The sequence below is a fragment of the Amphiprion ocellaris genome, chromosome 14, assembly GCF_022539595.1.
Source record: "Amphiprion ocellaris isolate individual 3 ecotype Okinawa chromosome 14, ASM2253959v1, whole genome shotgun sequence".
NCBI classification, from domain to species: Eukaryota; Metazoa; Chordata; class Actinopteri; family Pomacentridae; genus Amphiprion; species Amphiprion ocellaris.
Genome location: NC_072779.1, coordinates 2,716,071 through 2,740,846, shown reverse-complemented (window position 1 = coordinate 2,740,846; position 24,776 = coordinate 2,716,071). Strand labels below are relative to the sequence as shown.

The window sequence follows — 24,776 nt, the reverse complement described above, 5'->3', positions numbered from 1 at the left end:
AAATTCTGAAAATCAAATTTAAAATTAGACATTTTTAAGCCAAAGCTCAGACATAATAAGACAAAATTACAACAGAGTGAGCCAATATCTGGATTTATGAGTCAAATTTGACCTTTTTATTTAATCATTTTGACCTCATATGTCAAATGTAATGAGCTGAAATATGAAAATCAGGAAGAGTCGGTAAATCAAGATGCCTCATGAGCCTCAAACGCTGAGCAGAAACAATACAAACACCATCTTGTTTTCCAAAGCACCCTGAGGATGACATGACTCCACTTGGCTTTTTTGTACAGACACACACACACACACACACACACACACACACACACACACACACACACACACACACACACACACACACACACACACACACACACACACACACACACACACACACACGCTGTAAATTCGCAGTAACCCCATTGTTATTTTATGCAAACAGTCTGAAGCTGGATAGGACGCACAGAGGCCTATGCAAATCAGCCTATCAGCCGGAGCAAGGTGTACTGCAGAGGTGAACGCTTTTCCACTTAGGAAAATGCTGATGAGGAGCCGTGGATTCCCAAAACTTTGAACACTTGCGTCCTTTTGAATAATCGGGAAAGCAGAAAGCAGCAGGAGCAGCACAAACGATCTATCTGAGGTGAGGAACCATTCCAATGCAAGCTCATAAATAACTCCTTAATATGTTAATTATTTCACGTTGAGCACATGAGTTGAGTTGTAGTAAGAATTCCCGGAGAGGACTGCAGCGGCAACGGGAAAATCTGCTTATGAATATTACAAGTAGGAATCAGTGTGTAGAGTTTGTGTGGCGCTGTGGAGGGGAGGGCGCATTAGAATAAACTCAAGATCATTTTCCTGGGTGGCCTGACTGCTTCATTGTCCCGGTGAAGTTACAATCCTGTAGGAAAATCAGCTATATTTATCATTACAGATATTAAGATGAGCACGGACGCAGTGGAGCAGTTGGACGCTCCAGCTGAACAGGCAGGTAAGGACGTCTCACCTTCCTCCTGTTAACACGCCGAATGATCTCAACATACAGATGAGCTTATGAGATAAAAACATCTTTCTTTCAATCATCTTTACATCTGGGAAGTTGCATTTTCGCTACATCTGTTCATTCTGTGTGTGTCACAGAAGAAATCTGCTGTTATCTGAATTATCTGAAAGGACGTGTGTTTAAAGTACACTGGTAAAATATATAAAATCATTTAATCTGGCCTTAAAGTGTCTAAATTTTAGCTATTAGTTAGACTTGTAGGCTCGGTCGCTGTTTAATCATCAACATGTGCTGCAGTATTTAAGTAACAAATTGCTCTTGATGGCCAAAACAAGCAGCTAAACTGATCTGCTCTGTGTGCATCAGTGGGGATTGGATGTACAAATGTATGTACACTACTGTTTAAAAGTTTGGGGTAACTAATATAGAGCAACTTTAACTTATTTTAGAGCAACTTTAACTAATATAGAGCAACTTTAACTCATTATAGAGCAACTTTAACTTATTTTAGAGCAACTTTAACTAATATAGAGCAACTTTAACTCATTTAGAGCAACTTTAATTCATCTACACTATCGTTCAAAAGTTTGGGGTCACTTAGAAATGTCCTCATTTTTGAAAGAAAATCTTTTGTTCTTTTCATTGAAGATAACATTAACCCTCCTGTTGTCTTCATTTATGGGCACCAAAAAATATTGTTTCTTTGTCTGAAAAAAATCTAAAAATTCAGCAAAATTCTTGTAAATATTTTCAAAAAAATGAATAAAAATCTTCCAAAAAAATCCTAAAAATATCTAAAGTGATTCCATATATATCAGTAAAACGTCTAATATTTTCTTTAAGAACACTGACATAAAAATCAACCAAAATCCAGCAAATTTCGCTGGATTTTGGTTGATTTTTCTATGAATGTTTATAAAGAAACATTTTTAACATTTCTTTTGTTCCACCAAAAAATTTTCAAAAATTTCCCAAAAATGTTGAAAATGTGGACATCAGAAGTTTCACTGTGGAAAATATATTTTTTTCCACATTTTCATACTTTAAAACGGGTCAATTTGACCTACAGGACGACATGAGGGTTAAATGAATAATAAATCCAGTGTAGACAGAGTTAATGTGGTAAATGACTATTGTAGCTGGAAACAGCTGATTTTTAATGGAATATCTCCATAGGGGTACAGAGGAACATTTCCAGCAACCATCACTCCTGTGTTCTAATGCTACATTGTGTTAGCTAATGGTGTTGAAAGGCTGATTGATGATTAGAAAACCCTTGTGCAGTTATGTTAGCACATGGATAAAAGTGGGAGTTTTCATGGAAAACATGGAATTATCTGGGTGACCCCAAACTTTTGAACGGTAGTGTATGTATTCATGTGTGTGTATGTGTGTGTATATATCTGTGTGTGTGGATACTGTGGCAGTTGGTTGCTGCACCAGGATGCACCTGAGGCTGTTTGCTGAGAACTTCTGGCTTCCCAGGGGCTGAACACGCACAGAACCAGGAACCTGCAACAGATAAAGTGGAACTTTTTTTTAGACAACGTCTGCATTTTGGTCAGAATTTGATCACAGCTGCATTTTGATGCTTCATTTCATTCAGAAGAAGCTTTTTTGCTGCTCATCCTTAGTCATGTTTTACATTTTACAAAGGGTTGCTTGACCTAAATTAAAAACCACAGGTGTACAGATATTTCTGTTTCTTCAAATTTTAAGATGAGAATTCCTCCTCCACTCCAGTGCAGTGGAGGTGAATAGAAAACCATGTTAAAAAAAATCTTTGTCTTTTTCAATTAAGTTGCTCTACGTTCAGTTTGCAGTTTCTTTCTGACAAAGGAATACACACTGAAAATAAATAGTTATTTCCTGTTTTAATGTTATATTTAAAGGCAGGGAGCACCACCTCCTTTGTACTGCTGTGTGGACAGAAATCTCAGACAAACTTAAACAAATAAAAACAAATATATCTGCATGGAGAGTTACCGCTACATGCAAGTCAAAGAATGTGTTTTGTTTCATTTCTTTTTTGGTTATTTGTGTGAAGGAACTCTCTGACCTCATGTGATTTGAGATCCACTGAGAGCAGATCTGTACCTGCTCCTTTTGTGCAAACCCCCAGAAACTGTGTCCAGCAGAAATGTATAGTGAATGCATGAAGTGCAGAACTTTAACACTGTAAGACTCAAATATAGAAATAAATTTTGCAAAAAAATTAAAGAAAAAAATATATATATATATAAACCCAAATATAGAAGAAAATGACCCCCAAAAAACTAATATATATATATATATATATATATATATATATATATATATATATATATATATAATCTTCGCAATTATCTCTCTCTCTATATATGTGTGTGCGTGTGTGTGTGTGTGTGTGTGTGTGTGTGTGTGTGTGAAAATAATATTTAAAAAAATAAAAGGGAAGATGTATTTCTGCAACAGTGGATTTTTACTAAGACAGAATACTACAGCTGCAGCTTTGTCTCATGCTTTAAAGACCCCCTGTGAGGAAAATTACGTTGCTTGGTTGTTTTTTTCCCTTGTTAACGTGTCCATGTGGTGTTTTTCATATGTTGTGAGACACAACATGTTAACATAAGTAGTCAACACCATGGTGGAGCCTTTCCACCTTGAAACTACCGTTGACAGTCTCAAAAACATGGATCAGACTCCTGACGTTTCAGAGGCACCAAACCTCGCCTCGGCTTGCAGGGTGGGGCATTCTGCACCATTATTCTTCAACAGAGTCAGTTTCCAGTGTGGACATGTACGGTTGAATTACTCCTATATGACAAATTGCCATTGCTTGTCATCGAGCATTGACCCTTAACTTCTCTGTGTACTTTTTGCAATGTGCTTTTATTATGACCTATTGTCTTATGTATCCTGTTATGTCCTTTTTCCGTTGTTTTTTTTTACCTGCCTCGGGATGTATATGCTATGTATATGTACATGCTATAATCCGGCATGTTTACGTCCATTGCTGTCTAAATAGACGTTCATTAATGTGCACTGTCCCTATCAAGTCAGCTCAAGCTACAGCGAGTCAGGAGGTTAAAACTTTAAATAAGCAGGTACTCTGTTCCTCTTCCATGCTGTTGTATACTGTTGTAATCAGATTCTAGGTAATCAGACACTAAACTAAATGCAGAAACAAACTCAGAAAGATTCATGCTCGAAAAAGACTTGTACTCTCTCTTTTTCTCCAGGTTAAAGTACTTTTCTTGGTTTAACCCTTGTGTCGTCCTGTGGGTCAAATTGACCTGTTTTAAAGTTTGAAAATGTGGGAAAAAATATATATTTTCACAGTGAAACTTCTGAAGCCCACATTTTCAACATTTTTGGGAAATCTTTGAAAATTTTTTGGTGGAAAAAAGGAAATATTAAAAATGTTTCTTAAGAACATTCACAAAAAAAAATCAACCAAAAGCCAGCGAAATTTGCTGGATTTTGGTTGATTTTTTTGTGAATGTTCTTAAAGAAAATATTAGAAGTTTTACTGATATATATGGAATCACTTTAGATATTTTTAGGATTTTTTTTTTTTTGGAAGATTTTTACTCATTTTTTGAAAATATTTACAAGAATTTCTTGCCAAATTTGGGGGATTTAAAAAAAAAAACTTTTAAGGGAAACTTTTAATTTTCTTCTTGAAGGTTTTGCAAATTTTCTGAAATCTGGAGAATTTTTTTGGTGATTTTTTGGATTTTTTTCAGACAAGGAGACAATATTTTTTGGTGCCCGTAAATGAAGACAACAGGAGGGTTAATAAATCCAATTAAAAGACCAAAAAACAACAACCAACTGATCCTACCAAGCGTTGTCTGTGTAGCTAAACCCCGATTTATTATCTCAGTCTATAACACTGAAATTAACTGTTGTCCAAAAACCACTAATAAACACAAACATTGTAGTTTTTTCAAGTTAAATCTCCATGCACAGTCCTGTCCTACTGCCACAAACAAACTCAAAGTAACAAATCTAATCCATATACTCATCCTCAGCATGAAATAGTCCCCAACAAATACACTATGTACTCCTGCTGCTGCTTTAGGACATTACTGGGTCTTTATAAAAGGTCTAAATGTACATTTATGAATATCTTTTAAATATCTATCTCCACTAGGATGCGGTGGGTTTGGGTCAGGGTGTCACAGGGTAGAGGAAAGTGAAAAATATTTAGAGATAAACTAACACACGGTTGGATTTTTTATGGAATTTGTTGACATATACAGAACACTATACAATTTCCTTTTACACTTCTACATGTTGAATTTTACATTTTTTTACAGAAAGCCTTAAAAGTAATATCTGCCAGATAATGTGTTTATAATAACAGTACAAAATGTACTAGAAATAGAGAATAAAGCTGGTTGATGTTAAAAAATGCTGGAAAAAAATTTATTATTTCTCTTTGTATGGAAAAAATAACCCATGAATCATACAATGTACATTATATTTTTAAAATGGAGCCGTTCTGAATGTAAGAAAAGTGAATTTAAGTGGGTTTTGAGTCATTTAGGACATGGTTCAAAGTATCTGGGACAGTTTTTTTAGTCATTTTGGACAAGTTTGAATAATTTTTTACAAATTTTGAGTCATTTTGGACGTCTTTTGAGACATTTTTTCCCTTTTTTTTTTTTTTTACAATTCTTACTAATTAATGACAATTTCTTTTGGATATTTTGTAGTCATTTGTCAAATGCAGTATGCCGTCATTGCATACGGGTTCTGACATAATACTGCGATAACTGCAGCATTTAGTGTGGGATCAGGAAACTACCTCTTTAAAATGTCACACTGAGCCCTGAAGACGAACAGAAGTCAAACAGAGAGCTGAGCCTTGAGGGGACGGTCTGTTTGTTTTCAGTGGAGGTCGGTTCACTGCGTTCTGTTCACTTTTTATGACTGAATTTTAGGACAACACATTTTAGAGTGGTGTGTCTGACGCAGTGTGTGTGTGCGTGCGTGCGTGCTTCCTGCGCTCAGAGCTGATTTGCATGTCTTGGTCATTTCCATACTGGAAGCTTGGTTGTGAAGCTGGCTGTGCTGTGGGGGAGGCAGAGGAGGCTGCTGGTGACATGGTGAGGGGTTATTGGTGTATTTGCATCGTGTGTCTCCAGCAGCTCACTGCCTCTCTCTCACACACACACACACACACACACACACACACACACACACACACACACACACACACACACACACACACACACACACGGACACACACTCTAAAAGGCCCAATTTGACATTCAAATGATGTGAGCTTATCCAGCACACCTTTGTACTCTCGTCCTCTGTGAGCTCTTCATCCTCTCCACACTCAGTCTTCTTGAAAAGACCTGACACGAGTGTGTTTCTGAATACAGTGTGAACAATCAGCAGTGTCTGAGGAAGAATTCAGACCCTTTAACCCTCCTGTCCTCATTTACGGGCACCAAAAAATATTGTTTCCTTGTCTGAAAAAAAATCTAAAAATTGTGCAAAAAATTCCACAAATTTTCAGAAATTTGCGGAATTTTCAGGAAGAAAATTCCAATATTTCCTTAAAAGTTTCCCTTAAAAGTTTTATTTTTAAAAAATTCCCTTAATTTGGCAAGAAAATTCTTGTAAATATTTTCAAAAAAATGATTAAAAATCTTCCAAAAAAATCCTAAAAATATCTAAAGTGATTCCATATATATCAGTAAAACTTCTAATATTTTCTTTAAGGACATTCACAAAAAAATCAACCAAAATCCAGCGAATTTCTCTGGATTTTGGTTGATTTTTTGTGAAAGTTCTTAAGAAACATTTGTAACATTTCTATTTTTCCACCAAAAAATGTTCAAAAATTTCCCAAAAATGTTGAAAATGTGGACATCAGAAGTTTCACTGTGAAAATATATATTTTTTCCCACATTTTCACACTTTAAAACAGGTCAAGTTTGACCCGCAGGACGACACGAGGGTTAAAGTACAACTAACACAAAAAAAATGCTAAAAATGTCACAGAAGTTGCAAACTATGACCCATGTACTACAGAGTTCTATATCTGTACTACTTTTACTAAAATGGATACAATATTTGTTGGGACTCACTTCTTTTCAATCAAATTACACTGCAAAAAAAAGTTGTTTTTATGGTAAAATTCCGGCAGCTGTGATCGCCAGAACGCAACCGCAAAATTACGGTAAAACATTTTCCACATTTATGGTAAAGAAATGTATTGATGTTGTTGATTTTAGGGGTAAAAAAACGTGCTTCATTCCTTATTTTATTTTATTTTTTTAAAGTTTTAACTTTTAAAAATGTAAAAATTTACATGAAAATACCATATAAAATAAAATTTATGTAACTTATAAATATTATCGCATTTTTCCATTATCAGCACAACAGTTAATGTATTTAACATTATATATATGTGTCAAAAACTGCAGTTAAAGCTGTCATAAATATTAAAGCATATGTCTGTTATTAACACAAAAGTAACAAGCAAATCAAAAGTGCATTACAAATAACTATTGTTATTATTATTATTATTATTATTTTGGCCTCAAAGTGTTGCAGCTGCTAATGAGCAAATTTATGGATGTTTTTCAGGTAATTTTATCAGAGAAAGAAAGCTTATAGAGGCTTTAATGATTTTAACGACTTGAAAAATGACTATTTTAATGATGTATTATTGGGTGACTATTTTCGTTATTAGCTCATTGTTTATTCTGGTATTTCAGGAAATAGTAAGACACGATCATCACTGTTAAATATATTAAAATACTACCAGAGTTACATTGTTTGCTTTGTCTGATTAATAGTCAAACCTTGATGTTATTGAGTTTACTGCAATTTAAGAACAGCACAAGCAGAAAACTTTTACCTTTGAGAAGCTAAACCTTGAAAAATAACTTTCAATTGTACACAAAATCTCAACTGCTGTAATAAATAACTATTGCTGTCAAATAAATATCTTATAGCATGAAAAACAAAAGAGGCTTTTAGAGTATTTATTGAGACACACGGCAGGTTATTCAAACATGCTGCTTGTGTTATTAATCTGGGTTTGTGGTTTGTAGTTTTGGTGATGTAGCTGTTTATGTTGTGGTTTTATTATTACCTGTTTATGCCTATCTTTTATTATTTTAACTTGATAGAAATGTTTGTTTTTACTTTAACATTCGATACTTTTGCAGGATGTGTTTTAATCAAATCAAATCAAACAGATGTTAAAAGCTCTAAAAACAAACAAACTGATTTTTCAGTAATATTTCGATTTATTTTGAAATAAAGTTAAACTAAAGTCAACTGATCTTATTTTGGAAATTATGTCTGAAGCTGCATGAAGAGAAAATATGAAGAAACACTGAAATTATAAAAATTCAAACACCCCTGACCCTATTTTTCTCTTTTTACATTCAGAGCGAAATGGAATTGACTTCAGTCGACAAGTAAGTAACAGAATTCCTCTAATTTCTATCAGTTTGTGTCGCCCATGAATGAAGTCTTTGTCATCAGCAGGACGACTCGCATTGCTTTGTTTAATTGTAGAAACAATTTCCTGTTAGCTCACATGCAAAGTAATGTTTGCTTCCAGCACAGTGGGTGAAAATCGACGGAACGTTTGAAGGACAGACGTTGATCAAAGCACTTCCTAATCTTAAAGAAAAGTTAACCTGTACTCATGTTGATCCCTCTCCATCAGTACATGTGGCTTTAGTTTAAGTACTTTTGTCATTTTAAATAAATGAACATGTCAGTCGTAGTGACTGTAAGCAGCAGACAGTAGCAGGAGGATAAAGAGAAAGCAAAGACTCAGCTGAACTACTGGGATATTATTACACCACAGATCTTGCTGCTTGGATGTTAAAGGAAATTATTTTTACCATTAACAGTCCACATGTCACAGATGCAGCCCTCACTCTCACCAAGCCTTTAAAAACAACCCTCAGATACACCGTTTCATGTTTAAAAGGCCCAGTAACTTCCTAAAACAGCTACTCATTGTAGTTTTTAGTAAACTTTACTCAAATGGAAGCAAATAGCGCTTCATTTTTGGAGGTGAATTGATATACAGTCATGAAAAAGCTATTAGACCACCCTTGCTTTCCTCAATTTCTTGTTTATTTTGATGCCAGGTACAGCTAAAGGTACATTTGTTTGGAAAAATATAATGATAACAACAAAAATAGCTCATAAGAATTAAATTTAAGAGTTGATATCAGACGTTTTAAATGGTTTTCTGGATAATAACCAGCTGCATTTTTTGTCGTGATCATTGTATTCTTCAGGTAATATACCTTAAGTTGTACCAGGCATAGAAATGAACGAGAAAATGAAGAAAACAAGGGTAGTGTAATCATTTTTTCCATGACTGTACAGTTGGTGCTCCATTGAAATGGTTTCCAACTTTCGTAAAGCAAAGCAACAGTCATAGAAACTTTGGCCAAAAGCCACATTCAACAACACAACTGGCTGATTGTCTCTCTGTTAAAATTAAGTTCAAGGGAGATAGTCTTGTACTCTAAAAAAGGTCCTCCTCAGTGGATAGCAGTTTCTGAAGCTCCAAGAACCTCTGAGATTGGGCCTGCAGCACTGACTGCATTGATCAAAAACGCCAGCAATTCCCATCATTTTACAACTGCACCTTTAAAAACCAACATCTGTCATTCATTTAATGCTACGACGCAACAATATGGAGCTACAGAAGGCATCCTAAGTTCAACGGACCACACCCTGTCAAACATTTATACAGAAAAAGACACCCAGCGGGAGTTTGAGACGATGTCCACACTAACAGGTTTTTGTCTGTACCCTTTGATGCACAACATGGGTCAAAAGTGATTAATATTCAATGGAAAATGGGTATCTGCTGACCCATGTTGTGCTTCAAAGGGTTAAAATGGAGTTCTAAAACTAAAACAAAAAAATTTCTGTCCAGGCAAGTATTTTAGCTCAGTTTCTGAAATAATCTCCATGCATACTTGAAAAGACACATCACATGGGGATTATACTGGAAATGTGTCGGTGTGAACATGAAGCATTGGGTTGGTTGCATAGTTGGAGTAAATACTAGAAAGGAAGAACAGCAATGGCAAAAATTAAAAGACCAATTAGAGAGCAAACATAGGAGTCATCGATTTCAGAAGTCTCCATGGCAACTCTGGAGTTGGAAATCTCCATTTCAGCAGTCCTTAAAAGTGTGTACCAGTATGGGTGCTAGGCGTAAACACTGCAGATGTTTTGTGTTTTAAATTGAAATGGAACTAGTGTGGATGTAACCTGAGGCTGCGATCCACAGTAAGAAGCTCCAACCTAAACGTTGATCGTTGTTTTGCATTGCTGCAGGCAGAAATGACACAGTGGAACAGCTTTTTGAAATGTCAGCTGACTAATTTGCCTAAACTTTGCAGGGCTTAAGACTGCAGTAAAAACACAGAACTGAGAGAAAACTACGTCCTTGGAAAGTTTCCGATCCCCTCTTAGATTGATTCATTTGGACAATTTTTACGCACCTGAGGTAGTAAAACTGTGCAGAAATTCATAAAATCTTCTATTAGTTTCTAGTTTCCTACAGCAGCTGGGCTCTATCATTTTAAGCAAAAAATACTCAAAAGGGAGTAAATAGTGAATTTACTGGACACTATTTTCAGCTTTAGTTTGTGTGAGACTGACTGAAAATGAACAACAGTTTCATGGTTATGATGCTTAATGACACCGACTGTCAGTAGGATCAATTAAGTGTTGGTTTGGGGTATTTTATGGGATTTGTTGCTCATAATAACATAACATAATGGATCCTAGAGCCATGGGAATGGGGATAAATGTACTTTCACTTGAGATATAACTCATAACTCAACTGCCTTTTAGACAACTAACATCCTCAGGATAAACTACCTGCTCACAGATGTCAATAGTTTGCAGCTATTTGGATACTTCTACAAACATTCCTTTTGTGGCAGGAGAACATCTCTGTTGGTGCTGGTGTTTTCAGGAAGTGTCCCGGCTTTCAGGGGTTAGTTGGTGGAGGAGTGAGGGGGAGGGAGATTTGCATACTGGCTTGCCCAAAGGGACGGAGAGAGTCTATCAGTCATTATATCATGTTTAGTGACCAAACTGGTCCTGAAGCGACTGTTCACGTGTCTCCATGTGTTTCTGTTTCTGTACGCAGCACAAACACACACATATATAAAGTCAGACAATGATTCTCATCCTCTCTGCTCTGCAAAACTGATCCTATCTTATTATTGATTCTATCCCTGAGGAACAGCAGTTGATAGTTTGGTTGTGTTTTCAGATAAAGACGGAGGACATCGACTCCCCTCATTCAACCGCCACGCTGAAGACATGTCACCTGACTCAGAGCTCTCCAGTTCCTGGAGGTCAGCTGACGGGGGTAAGAGAAGAATCTACTGAGTCCCGCATTTCAGTCTATCAGAAGGAATACTCTCTGGAGAAGCTTTGCCAAGTCTTTTAAACTCACCTTCATGGTGTTTAACCCTCGTGTCGTCCTGCGGGTCAAAATTGACCCATTTTAAAGTTTGAAAATGTTGGAAAAAATCTATTTTCACAGTGAAACTTCTGATGTCCACATTTTCCACATTTTTGGGAAATCTTTGAAAATTTTTTTGGTGGAAAAAAAGAAATGTTAAAAATGTTTCTTAAGAACATTCACAAAAAAAATCAACCAAAATCCAGCGAAATTTGCTGGATTTTGGTTGATTTTTTTGTGAATGTTCTTAAAGAAAATATTAGAAGTTTTACTGATATATATGGAATCACTTTAGATATTTTTACGATTTGTTTTTGGAAGATTTTTACTCAAGAATTTTCTTGCCAAATTTGGGGATTTTTTTTTTTTTTAAATAAAACTTTTAAGGGAAACTTTTAAGGAATTATTGGAATTTTCTTCCTGAAGGTTTTGCAAATTTTCATAAATTTGAGGAATTTTTTTGCAGAATTTTTGGATTCTTTCACACAAGGGAACAATATTTTTTGGTGCCTGTAAATGAAGACAACAGGAGGGTTAATTCTGGTCATATTACTAAAAGTCTGTCTCTCTTTATGGAAGTGCAGTAATATATTGTTACAATATCCCTTTAAATACCATAAGAAACCTGCACGCTGTCACTCACTTGTTTATAAAACTTCATGGCGTCCAAAATAGTTTTTCTGGTCACGCAATACTATTATATTAAACTATTATTAGTATATTATTGACTTATTATCACATGATGCAACAACATGTACAACATGATTGATTGATTGATTGATGTAAGCAGTAAGTAATCAGTCGTACTATTCTAATAAAGTAGAAAACAATTATTTGATTTTATGCCACTAAATAAAAATGTTGTACTATACTGTATATAGTAAATATGATTAACTTAGGCTTTATGTATAGATTAAGGTTATAGATTACGTAAGCTACTCAAAAGTATGTAAAACAGTCCAGTTACCTCCATCTAAACTAGCTAGAACAGAAGAAAAGCTACTTATGCAGTTATTGTTCAGTAATATTGTATATATTAGCAGAACAATTATTGTTTTTTAATTATTTGTACTTTAAAATTTTACTTCAAGAGTATTTTCCTAAAAATATTTGGCTACTATTACTTGTGTGACATTAAATGAATCATTATTAGGTTGCAGTATCACTACAAAATAGTAAAACAGTCTTACGTTAAGATTCATATAAGTATTACATTTTAGGGTCAGAACATGAAAAAATCAATAATATGTTAGTACTGAAAACCTAAAAAACATATTGACAGTTATTTTATTCATTTTTTTCTTCATTTTTAATCATTTCATTGTATTCCTGGTAATATTTTCTATATAATATGAATAATATTATAATTAATAGCAAATATTTACTTAACAATGGCATAATATCATAATTGTAATATTACAAAATATTTTATTATTCTTTTTTTCACATTTTACATAGCTTTGGAATTTTTAATCTGTGGCAAATCATCCTATTTTATAACCTGATGGTTTGTATTGTATGAAAAAGAAGCATAAAATGAAATATCTCAAAATGTGTGTTGTGCTAATATATTTTCAATCACTATAGAGTGTTTATAGAAAGTGTATTCATTCAAACGCAGCCCTGAAGTCCCCTTTATGTGCAGATCATCTAATTTTTGTTCCATTTCTTGCTCAGGAGCTCACCTCTCTCCACACCATGCAGCAGCTGGTTCTGATGCCACCTTCCCACCTGTCGTCTCCGTCCCCCTTCCTGCTCTCCCAGAGTCCCTCCAGTCACCAAGGTGGAGCCTCAACACATGTAAACACAGTCAGACCAACACAACCAGAAAACACAGCTGCAAACAGAAGCCTTTACTAACAGCTGGGGCGATGGGGAGTAGCGTAAACATAGGGACTAAAGCTACGGTATAAACAGACATTTAACAATCTGCTAATCTATATTAAAATTTGTACATGTAGTAAGATTTGTCAATGCGTACAAAGATATTCGTAGCTGAAAAGTTTACAGATTTGACTGCAAGTGCTGGAAATACAGAGAAATCACCAGGTATGAGTCGAGCTGCGTCTTTTTAAATGTGACTTTTGCTACATTTCTGCCGTGAGAGAGATTCTAACATGTACACATTTTAACACAGATTAGCAGAATTTTTGCACATTTGAAAACCTAATTACAGACAGACAAATTTTGAGAGGACTTTTGCAGATTCCGGTTCGCAGTGAAAAATCTCACTTCAGACACACAGATTGAGATACAAACAGACAACTCTACATATGAACTGATAAATAGTTTTGCTACAATAATACCCCCATAAAATAGGAACAGAGGTCAAAAGTGATAACCTGTAGGGTAATTTTAGGTGATCTAAAGGTTCTACAACTTGACTTAAGGTGACTGTAGTTGACAGATGCAACCTGCATGATATTCTGGGATGTCTTCAGCTAACAGCTGCGAGGAAATACCTCAAAAAGGGGAAAGAGAGTAATTTTTCCTTCACAAGAAATGTATCAGAGTTTCTGCAGCAATCAGCCAGTCAAGTTTAATGATTTTTAATGTCATTTAAAGCCTTAATTTTTGCAAAATCAATTTAATGACTATTGATGCTTTTTCATGCCCTGCAGAAACCCTGTGTATTTATTAGCATCAGTATGCTTTCTTCAAAGAGCAGCAGCATGCTTGTTTCCCTTCTGCCCAAGAGTTAGATGGAAAAATTGATATCCCAGGTCTGTATGTTAATGTGGAGCCACGGTTAGCTTAGCATCAATACTGAAATCAGCTGGAAACAGCGAGTCCACAAGCAAAGTTTAAAAATACGTCTTGTGGTTAATTAGGCAACAGATTGAACCTAATCTGACTAATTCTAAAACCAACAGGAGGATAAATACATGATTTTTTACATGCTGGGACTATTTCCTGACAAACGACAGTCTAACACACACCATGACTCCTGCCTCTGTTCTCCTTTGCAGCTCTTCTGCAGCAGAACCTCCTGTCCCTTCCTAGTCAGAGTCAGACTAGTCTCCTCCCACATCAACCTGGACTGGCTCTGACTCCACAGGTAAACTTCAGACCACTAAGTGTCCATAAACATGAAGTATACTGCACCCAAAGCAGGAGAGAAGAAGGCTAAAAATGAGGAAGCATGGCTGTAAACAACACATGTATCAAAATACCTAAAATATCTGATTCATTTCTGAGGAAGGAAATAAATTCACCACATTTGGTAACCAAATAGACCATGGTTCAGCAACGTGGGGCTAATTTTAAGCAGCAAAAACACTTGGCTGAAGTTTGGGAAACATCACATTTATTAGAGAGAGTTTTTCAACAAAGAGTTCAACACCTGAACATTAGCTGCTGGTTTGTAAGAGTATGTGAACTCACTCCACTATTATAACAACCACATGGTTACACTCAGTATTTTTATGAAAGGGGCGACACAACATTCCTTAGGTCGATCCTTTTGGTCGTTCCAAAGTCGAGGTTTAAATCTAAAGTCAACCGAGAGTTCTCCATCAGGACCTCGACTTTGGAACGACCTGCCTGAGGAGATCAGACCTGCAGTCAATAACTTCTGTTAAATCACTTCTTAAACCCACTTTTACAGACTTGCTTTTATGTGAGGTTTATTCTTAGCTTTATTTAGTTTTAGTGTTTTATACTGTATCGTGTCCTGTTTGTTTTAGATGTTCTCTCTGGTTTTATTTTACTTTCAGATGCCTGGTTCTGTGGTGTGATGTTGTCTCTCTAAATCTTTGATTCTTTAATTTTTTGACTTATAATTTTAACCCTCAGTCTTGTTCCTTAATTTTTAAACTGCTTAATTCCCTAGTTTGATTTGTGTGCTAATTCAGCTAATTATTCATTTAATTTATTATCATTTTTACTATTTATTTTAATTGACTGCTCTGACTTGTCTCCTATATCTTGCTTGATTGTCTCTGTTGCATGTTTTAACTGTCAAAGCTCTTTGTGAATGCTGTTCTTAAGAGTACTATATAAATAAAGTTATTATTATTATTATTATTACTTCTAGCATTGGGTCTGACTATAGATCATATCTAATTAGGGATATTGTACTTTTTCTAATCGTAGAGGAAATGAAACAATGTCAAAATGGTGCACAAATAGCTTTAGTATTACATAAGTGAAAGGTAGAATTAAAGCAAACAATATCTTGACAGTGGATCATGTTAGAACTTTGGTTTAAGAAAAACTGTCTGAGAAACTCACTGTACATGAACAAATGCCAAAAAAAAGTTAGAGACCAGCTGGTGATCACAGTCGAGTATTTAACCTCTAAAGAGCGAGATATTTTCATCATGGTGGAGACCAAAATCAGAGCTAAAAGAAAGTGAATAATAAACTATGGAAAAAAAGATATAGTAAGACTGCAGAATTGTAGTATGCTCTGGAAAAAGAACAAAAACCGACTTGCTGCAGGGTATTGTACCTATATGGGAAGGTGCGTTAATGACAAACTTTTGTTTTGCTTTTTTATGCAGGGGTGTACTGTGTGTATTCTTATTAAAGCTACCCATCACTGTCTGAGACCAAAACCTCTGGATACCAGCAGAAATGTGAACATTAAGTAAAGATTGAGTCCTGCTGTAAAGTTCTAGGATCTATAATAATCTACGATGTCATATGACTGTAAAGTAAAAAGTCATTTTTACCTTCTATCATGTGGAAACTGAGGATTTGTTTCTCTGATGCTTGTGATGAAGGCGATGAGCCGCTCTGGTCTGGCCGGACCTTCTATGGAGACCCACATGGACATGTCCCACCTGCAGATGCCCAAACACATGTCAATACCGGCACAGGAAGAACCCAGTGATCTGGAGGAACTGGAGCAGTTTGCTAAAGCATTTAAACAAAGACGCATCAAACTGGGCTTCACTCAGGTAATTAACCCTCGTGTCGTCCTGCGGGTCAAAATTGACCCGTTTTAAAGTTTGAAAATGTGGGAAAAAAAATATTTTCACAGTGAAACTTCTGATGTCCACATTTTCAACATTTTTGGGGAATCTTTGAACATTTTTTGGTAGAAAAAAGAAATGTTAAAAATGTTTCTTAAGAACATTCACAAAAAAGTTCTTAAGAGAATATTAGAAGTTTTACTGATATATATGTTTTTTAGATTTTTACTCATTTTTTGAAAATATTTACAAGAATTTTCTTGCCAAAATTGGGGGATTTTTTTAAAAAAATAAAACTTTTAAGGGAAACTTTTCAGGAATTATCAGAATTTTCTTCCTGAAGCTTTTGCAAATTTTCAGAAATTTGGGACATTTTTTTTGCTGAATTTTTAGATTTTTTTCAGACAAGGAAACAATATTTTTTGGTGCCTGTAAATGAGGACAACAGGAGGGTTAAGAAGTACAAGAACTGATAGAAATGGTACGCAAAATAAGATAATAAAAAGCTGTAATAAATTAGAGTGAATAAATGTCTTGTGTTTGCAGCTACCTTGAGGCTTGCATGTATTTCATGTGTTTCTGCTGCATTTGTGTTTCATCACAGGGAGATGTGGGCCTTGCGATGGGAAAATTGTACGGCAATGACTTCAGCCAGACCACAATCTCTCGCTTCGAGGCACTCAACCTCAGCTTCAAAAACATGTGCAAACTCAAACCTCTGCTGGAGAAATGGCTGACCGATGCAGGTACATCACTGGGACGGTTATTTTTATTTTATTTGCAGAAAGCCAGTTTCAGTGAGTAAAATGCCAGAGCTAATGGAAGCTAGTATTATAAATTAGAGCGTATTTAATGAATTGCCACTTATTAAATAAATCTCCAACCATTTTGATCATTAATTCATTAAAATTCTCTGATCCAGCTTCCAGCTTTGTATATTTTCTGCTTTCTTTACTCCTCTAGGACAGTAAACTGACAAACTTTGGGAAAAAGTGATTATCATTTTCACCATTTTCTCATATTTCACAGACCAAACACTGCATTCATTATTTGAAAAATAACTGACAGAATTTTTGGCACTGAAAATAATCATTAGTGAGGCTACTGTGAGGCCTGCTGTATCTGCAATTTAAAATGATTTTATAGACTGAGTGGCTTGCAGTAAAGTTCTCTTTCATTACTACAGTAAATGTCAGATAGAGTATGTAGGATTTATGGGTGCACTCTGGAAGGGCTCCAATATTTAAAGAAATATTTCTATTTTATTACATCTTGGACCTTGCATTTAGAGTTCCCTCCATCATTCCAATAATTAGTAATATCATTTGACTTTTAACTTAAGCACAGGTGTAGTTAATATAATTCACAATGGCTAAGTAAGTCACCAGAACCAGTGTGAAAACAACTGGGGCCTGGATCTTAAACACTTGATCAGAAAGCAGATTTATTGATGTTATTAGTTACCACTTTGGATTTCTTGTGATAGCATGTGAAAATGCCAAAATTAAAGTTATCAGACGATGTTTTGCAGGATTAGAAGTTTCCAATTTCTGCATTAAAACCCCACTGCAGCACAAAATAAGGTCTATAAGTTAGGGTCCTGCTAAAAGGATAAATCTACTTCCATGCATTGTTTGTATTTTATAATAGAAAACTCTCCTTCTGACTCGATGAGCAACTCGACCTCTCTGCCGCCACTGATGGAAGGCTACGGACGCAAACGGAAAAAGAGGACGAGCATCGAAACTAACATCAAGCAGACTCTGGAGAAACGTTTCCATGATGTGAGTCTGAGATTGATTCAGTACTAAAATATACTGTAATCTATCTATCTGTAGTCTATCTATCTATCTATAGTCTATCTATCTATCTATCTATCTATAGTCTATCTATCTATCTATCTACCTATCTATCTATAGTCTATCTATCTATCTATCTATCTATCTATCTATAGTCTATCTATCTATAGTCTATCTATCTATAGTCTATCTATCTATCTATCTATCTATCTATCTATCTATCTATCTATCTATCTATCTATCTATCTATCTATCTATCTATCTAATTATTTGAGGCAGCATTTTAATACGATTATAGCATATTTCATATCATTTCACATGGTAAGCTCAGTAGTAGTTTTTATAGTATTCAAAAAATTTGATTGCGTTTAAAGATTGAAGTCATCAACGTCCTTCATTTTCAGAACCCTAAGCCCAACTCCGAGGAGATAACCCTGATCTCAGAGCAGCTGTCCATGGAGAAAGAGGTGGTTCGAGTCTGGTTCTGTAACCGTCGTCAGAAGGAGAAGAGGATCTACTGCCCAGTGACCAGTTTACCCGTCAAATCTCACAGCTACAACTCCAGAATGGTTAGCTACGTGACACATTCATCTCTTTCACTTCACTTTCGTTAACTTCTATCAACAGTAACATTTGGAAACCAAAGGCATTTTCTGTATGTTTCTTCCTATCTAACTCTGACACACAGAGCCTCTTACCTCCATTTCTGTTTCGGGTATTTGTGTCGTTCTATCAGTGCTATCGCTTTACAAACATTGACCCACCCAGTATCTCTGACTACAGTACAATCACTGGACATAATTTTCTTTCACTGTTTAGTGCTCAACTCCTTTTAAATACTCTTTGTAAGAAAACAAAACAACAAAATATATCTCTATACCTCCATTTTTTGTGTTGTATGACTCATTTTAACGCTTTTGAAAAAAATTATTTTTTGACAAAAACACTAACATGCCTGCAAATGACAGCGAGCTAACACTAGTGCTAGCTTACAAGCTATTGTTAGTGTTAAATAACAATAAGATACCAGAAAATTTAGCTCAGAGTAATGTTAGCTAACTTAGAAAAACTATTTTACAAGTTTACTATGTCAAACTGTTTCTACGGTGTTAACTGAGACTAGTTTTTCATACCTCAGACTGCTGTTATCACCACAGTTAGCAACGATTCAGTAGCTACCAGAGCGCGCTGCTGTTACCATGGTTACTACGGAGTTCGGCAGTTGGAATGAACCAACTACCCTAGACACACAGGGGGGACCATGTGTACAAATAGAGAATTAGATACGGATATAAACCTATAGAAAGGTGTCTTTGGTTTCTACAAACTACTATTAGAGTTCACTAATATATTTACTGTGAAAACAGAACTGAACTATTCCTATCATCATCCAATTTAAACAAGTCAAAAGCAGATTTACCCCTCAAGCTGAATGAGCATGGTGTGTCTGTTGACAAGGCTGTTTTTGCAAAGCAATAGTTGCTCAAATAAAAGCCACAAATGATCTGTTTTATATTTTAGTTTGCCATTAAATAAAGAACATTTGTTGTGTTATGTGCTTCTCCCACTAAACAGTGAGGTTGCATGACCAAATGTGATGCAATTTTTACATGTGATTAAACTTCAGTAAAGGTTCTTGCACACTAAAGGATAGACGGGTCGTAAATTATACCTCAGTTATTCATGTCATGATTAATAACACAGACCCTGGGGCGTTAATCCATCATCAGGCTCGTACAATATATACTTTAGGAGACATTTAGCCGTCATCACTGCTTTAACTGCTGACATTAATTAACACACCTGTTCCCTGTGAGCACATGTGATGTTAAAACTACAAAAATGCTATTTCTGTTTATGGAGTAAATTCTTTTTTCTGTCCTAACATCCATTTTTGCACTGTTTCAGGCCTCAGCATCCAGATCCTACAGCCCTCTGGCTTCAGGCGGAGGCAAGTACAACACTACTGTACTATATTCGATGTGACCTGATTGTGATTCAATTTACTGTGACTAAAACTGGGCGTTACGCTGTGAAATAATGCTGCTCCCCTGTATTGATCATGTATTTTACAATTTCTGACAGCCAGTCCAAATAATTACACAAAATACACACTAAAAGCACATGGTGATGTGTCTGTATGTAGGTTTTTGCATCTGTGTAGCTATTCAGTAATGTTTTTACCTTTCTCTTCCAGTTTCATCAAATTCCTCCCCAAACAGTGTGAGTCGTGAAGCTTCTCCCAACAATCTGTCTGCAGCCACGGCCTCTCTAACATCTCAGGTCAACCCAGCATCCTACAGCACACCAGGGTGAGAAACATTCGCCTGAGCAACTCATTTGTTAAAGATATCAGAGCATGAAGCCTTTTAGTTATTAAAAAAAAAGACAACTGCTTGTGAAACAAGAAAAGCACTCAGAGAGCGCAAAACTCCTCCAAGGCTGCTCAGTCGTTGTATCATTTCCAACGGATGAAATCTAAGAAATGATACAAGGAACAGTTGATTAAATTGTGGGGGTGTTTCTGAGTCCTATCAATTCCCGCCGCCTGCTACATATTTAGGTCACGTGATTCGGTATCCGTACATAACGTACACATGCTGAACACACCTGTCCTCAGCTCAAGGTCATTTTTTCATTAAAGATTTCATCTGTCTGAAACGATACAACGACTGAGCAGCCTTGGAGGAGAACTGCTCTCTCTGAGTGCTTTTCTTTTTCGTCTAAGCTACAATCTTTCGTTTCTTCAGGTCCTGGTATCGCACATGGAATCCTGCCACATATCACCACTGAGAAACACAAACTGTATCATATGAAGCTTTTTAGGATCGTTGTGTCTGGGAGGAATGTACAGTGAAGACAGAGCAGCCCTGTTGTGAACGGGGTTACGACTACAGGCCAAACCTGAAATGGACACCAGACAAAGCAGAGGACTGTCACAACACACTGCTGTCAACACTCAATTCATCGCTCATGCAAGTCCCAACAGCCTCCAGCTGTTTGATTTGTGCTCATGTGACTCTTTATTCTGCTGCAAAGACGAAGAAGGCAACGGAAAACACAAAGTTGAGAAACACTGGTGGGAAATCTGGTGCTGAAGCCTGTTTGATTGTGGCTTTAACTGCCAGGACTCAAATGAATTATCTGAATGTTGACTCACTGAGATGTTCCTTTTGCCTTATTTATGCTGGGTGACAAAGAACCCCAACTGTTGCTGGTATTGCATATTTTTATGTTCTTATTATAGTTGGTGTTGTGTTAGCAAATTTGAAGCGATCCTTCAGTGCCCACTGCAGGCCTGTCTAAATAAATATGCAGTCAAAACATGGGGATTTAGGGATTTTCATTTACAGTTTAATGATTGGTGAAAAAAGGCTTATATATACACACTAATGTTTTAGAGTTTGGGGTTACTTAGAAATGTCCTTATATTTAAAAGAGAGCAGTTTTTTCAATGAAGATAACATTAAATGAATGATAAATCCAGTGCAGACAGAGTTAATGTGGTAAATGACTATTCTAGCTGGAAACAGCTGATTTTTAATGGAATATCTCCATAGAGGTACAGAGGAACATTTCCAGCAACCATCACTCCTGTGTTCTAATGCTACATTGCGTTAGCTAATGGTGTTGAAAGGCTAACTGATGATTAGAAAACCCTTGTGCAGTTATGTTAGCACATGGAGAAAAGTGGGAGTTTTCATGGAAAACATGGGATTGTCTGGGTGACCCCAAACTTTTGAACAGTAGTGTGCATATATATATATAGAGAGAGATAGAGAAAGAGTGATAGTTGCTCATTCACTGGCACTATTACCGACAATTTGATAAATTTTAGTTCTTACAACATGGTTCTTACAAGTTATAACACTTGTGTTTCTAAGCAGTGAGATATTACAATAAAAGAGGCCAAAAGGCATCATTATACATTCAGATTTAGAGGGAAAACTCAGTGGGAATGCACCTAAAATGCTCCAAAACACATCAGAATTTTAAATAAGTAGTACAATAGACTTTATTTCTCTCCTTTAAATAGGTTTATCTAAGCTGGAGGTTCATCAGATTGCATGTTTCTTGACCTATTGGACTCCTTTTAGTGATGAGAAGAACACGACAAATACTATTTCATCAGGAATCATGAATACAACTTTGCAATATAAATTGAATTTGTACACTTTCCGTTCATTTCTGACAAAGTCTGAACTAAACCTTGTGATGACGGATATGTAGCTGCTTATTGTCATTCAAATTTAGTTGCCCAGTCTTTTCTTTCCCAGTGTTGACTGTTAAACAGTCATAACAGCCTCCTCCAGGTTTTATCCCGCTATCGCTCTTTCTCTTCTGCCTCTTTTGTGTGTCTTTCCAGCTTTGCAGTGGTGATGAATTCCACGGACGATGATAACAGTAGTTCTTAAAACAGACGTAGCTGTTTGAAGAACGGCTTACTGCAGTTTATTGTGAATTCTTCCAACTTTGAGACTGAAAAAGGTTTAATTTTATGCAAATTGTTTCCTATGAGCTGCTGCAAAGAAGTGGGCACAACCAATCCTGCTTGTTTTTGCATAAAAGTACTTGAAACAAATGAGAGACAAAATGAAAAATAAATGGTTTCCACATTTGGCATAACTTTAACAAGAACATATGGACTCAGTAACTGAGAAAATAGCTGATTAACCCTCGTGTCGTCCTGCAGGTCAAAACTGACTCGTTTTAAAGCTTGAAAATGTGGGGAAAAAAATATTTTCACAGTGAAACTTCTGGTGTCCACATTTTCAACATTTTTGGGAAATCCTTGAACATTTTTTGGTGGAAAAAAGAAATGTTAAAAATGTTTCTTAAGAACATTCACAACAAAAATCAACCAAAATCCAGCGTATTTCGCTGGATTTTGGTAGATTTTTATGTGAATGTTCTTAAAGAAAATAGAAGTTTTACTGATATAAATGGAATCATTTTAGATATTTTTAGGATTTTTTTGAAGAGTTTTACTCATTTTTTGAAAATATTTACAAGAATTTTCTTGCCAAATTAGGGTGATTTTTTTTTTAAAAATAAAACTTTTAACAGAAACTTTTAAGGAATTATTGGAATTTTCTTCCTGAAGGTTTTGCAAATTTTCAGAAATTTGTGGATTTTTTTTGCTGAATTTTTGGATTTTTTTTCAGACAAGGAAACAATATTTTTTGGTGCCCCTAAATGAAGACAACAAGAGGGTTAATCATAGCAGAGGATACAACAATTCTAAATAATCTCTGCATAAAGTTTCAAAAATCAAACGTAACTCTGAAGTTTAGTTGTCCTATTGCACTTGTTTGAAACGCGCTGAGGCTTTTCTTCCAGGAAATGCAATAAATTCTGCAGTTACGGTTGTAATCTGAATGCTTAAACGTGGCTGTAAAATGTCAGATAATTCAAATTTCGGCGATCGTAGTCCATGCATGTGAGGAGAACGGTTTTCTGTCAGGTCTACCAAGGCAGCCAGGTTAATGAATAAAACAACAAATCCTACAAAAAGAACTGAAACTAAAACTGTGTGGCTCACCTTTAAAAAATGTCCAGCAGCTTCCTAAAACAGCTGCAGACTGCAGTTTTTAGCAGGCATTTCTCAAACAGGAGTAAACGGTACATTTCCTGGGGACTACTTTCAGCTGCGGATGAATACACATTGTTTGTCCCGACAGTTTTCAGATGATGGTGAAGCTCTGTGGCTGTTGTTCGGTTTCATATTGACACTATTTCAGTCGTACTCTGGTTTTAGTCTGACCACTCTTGTTGGGTTGTTTAATATCCCTTTTTAAAGCTTAATTTCTATTCTGAGTGTCTATTGTATATTTTATTTCATTAAAAGAAGATGTTTTGCTGTGGTTCAAACCTCTGTCTTCATCCATTGAATAAACCAACCACTAACTATGTTCTATAGAGTTAGAGACATTTTTACTGATATAACTGAAGATAGTCTCAGGGATCATTTGACTTTACCTCCTGGAAATCTCAATACCTTTGATTTTCTGTCATTAAACAGAGGATGACAATGTGTGTCATGGGTTTGACTTTCTTCCCTTTTAAACATAAAAAAATCCAGCTGTTGTGCTGTTTTGTTTTTTTTTTTTGTTAATTTAAACATGAAAAGCTCACATACACATTTCTAGCTTCAAAATCTGCACCTAATTCAGCCTCTTCTCTCTGGAAATATTGTCTTGAATAAATCCTGTTATAGGTCCTCAGGTTGTGTTTTAGCTCTGTGTTTTATTCAATATTTAACACTAATTTTCCATGAAAACAAATCAATGCTGGAGCAAAAGATCAGTGAATTCAGGGGTGAAACTTTAAACTTTGAAAGTGGAGAATCACTAAACTGTTTTTAGAGTCAATGTTTGAAATGGCTTCATTTATCTTTTCACCCTGAAAGACCTAAATATAGAAAAAAAAAAGCAAAAAATAAAATAAACAAAAAAATTATATATATGAATCCAAATATAGAAACAATGAGCAAAAAAAATATTAATAATAATAATATAGAAGAAAATCAGCAAAAAAGCCAAAAAATACAAAAAACACACACACAGACACATATA

At 35.6% G+C, this 24,776-nt stretch overlaps 1 protein-coding gene across 2 annotated transcripts; it reads left to right on the top strand.

Annotated features, from left to right (window-relative positions):
* The first annotated feature begins 537 nt into the window (after positions 1-537).
* On the top strand, positions 538-24,419 carry pou2f3 (POU class 2 homeobox 3). Of its 2 annotated transcripts, XM_023270315.3 has the most exons (13): positions 538-646; positions 941-997; positions 8,414-8,442; positions 11,289-11,387; positions 13,161-13,266; positions 14,453-14,541; positions 16,211-16,387; positions 17,007-17,148; positions 18,053-18,186; positions 18,606-18,770; positions 20,110-20,152; positions 20,399-20,513; positions 20,952-24,419. In XM_023270315.3, exons 2-13 carry the CDS (start codon positions 949-951, stop codon positions 20,992-20,994), a joined length of 1,191 nt encoding a protein of 396 aa, XP_023126083.1. In that variant the 5' UTR covers positions 538-646; positions 941-948; the 3' UTR covers positions 20,995-24,419. The 2 variants fall into 2 exon arrangements, with proteins under 2 accessions (XP_023126083.1, XP_035804115.1); XM_035948222.2 differs by lacking the exon at positions 538-646 and having other exon boundaries at positions 877-997.
* The last annotated feature ends 357 nt before the right edge of the window (positions 24,420-24,776 follow it).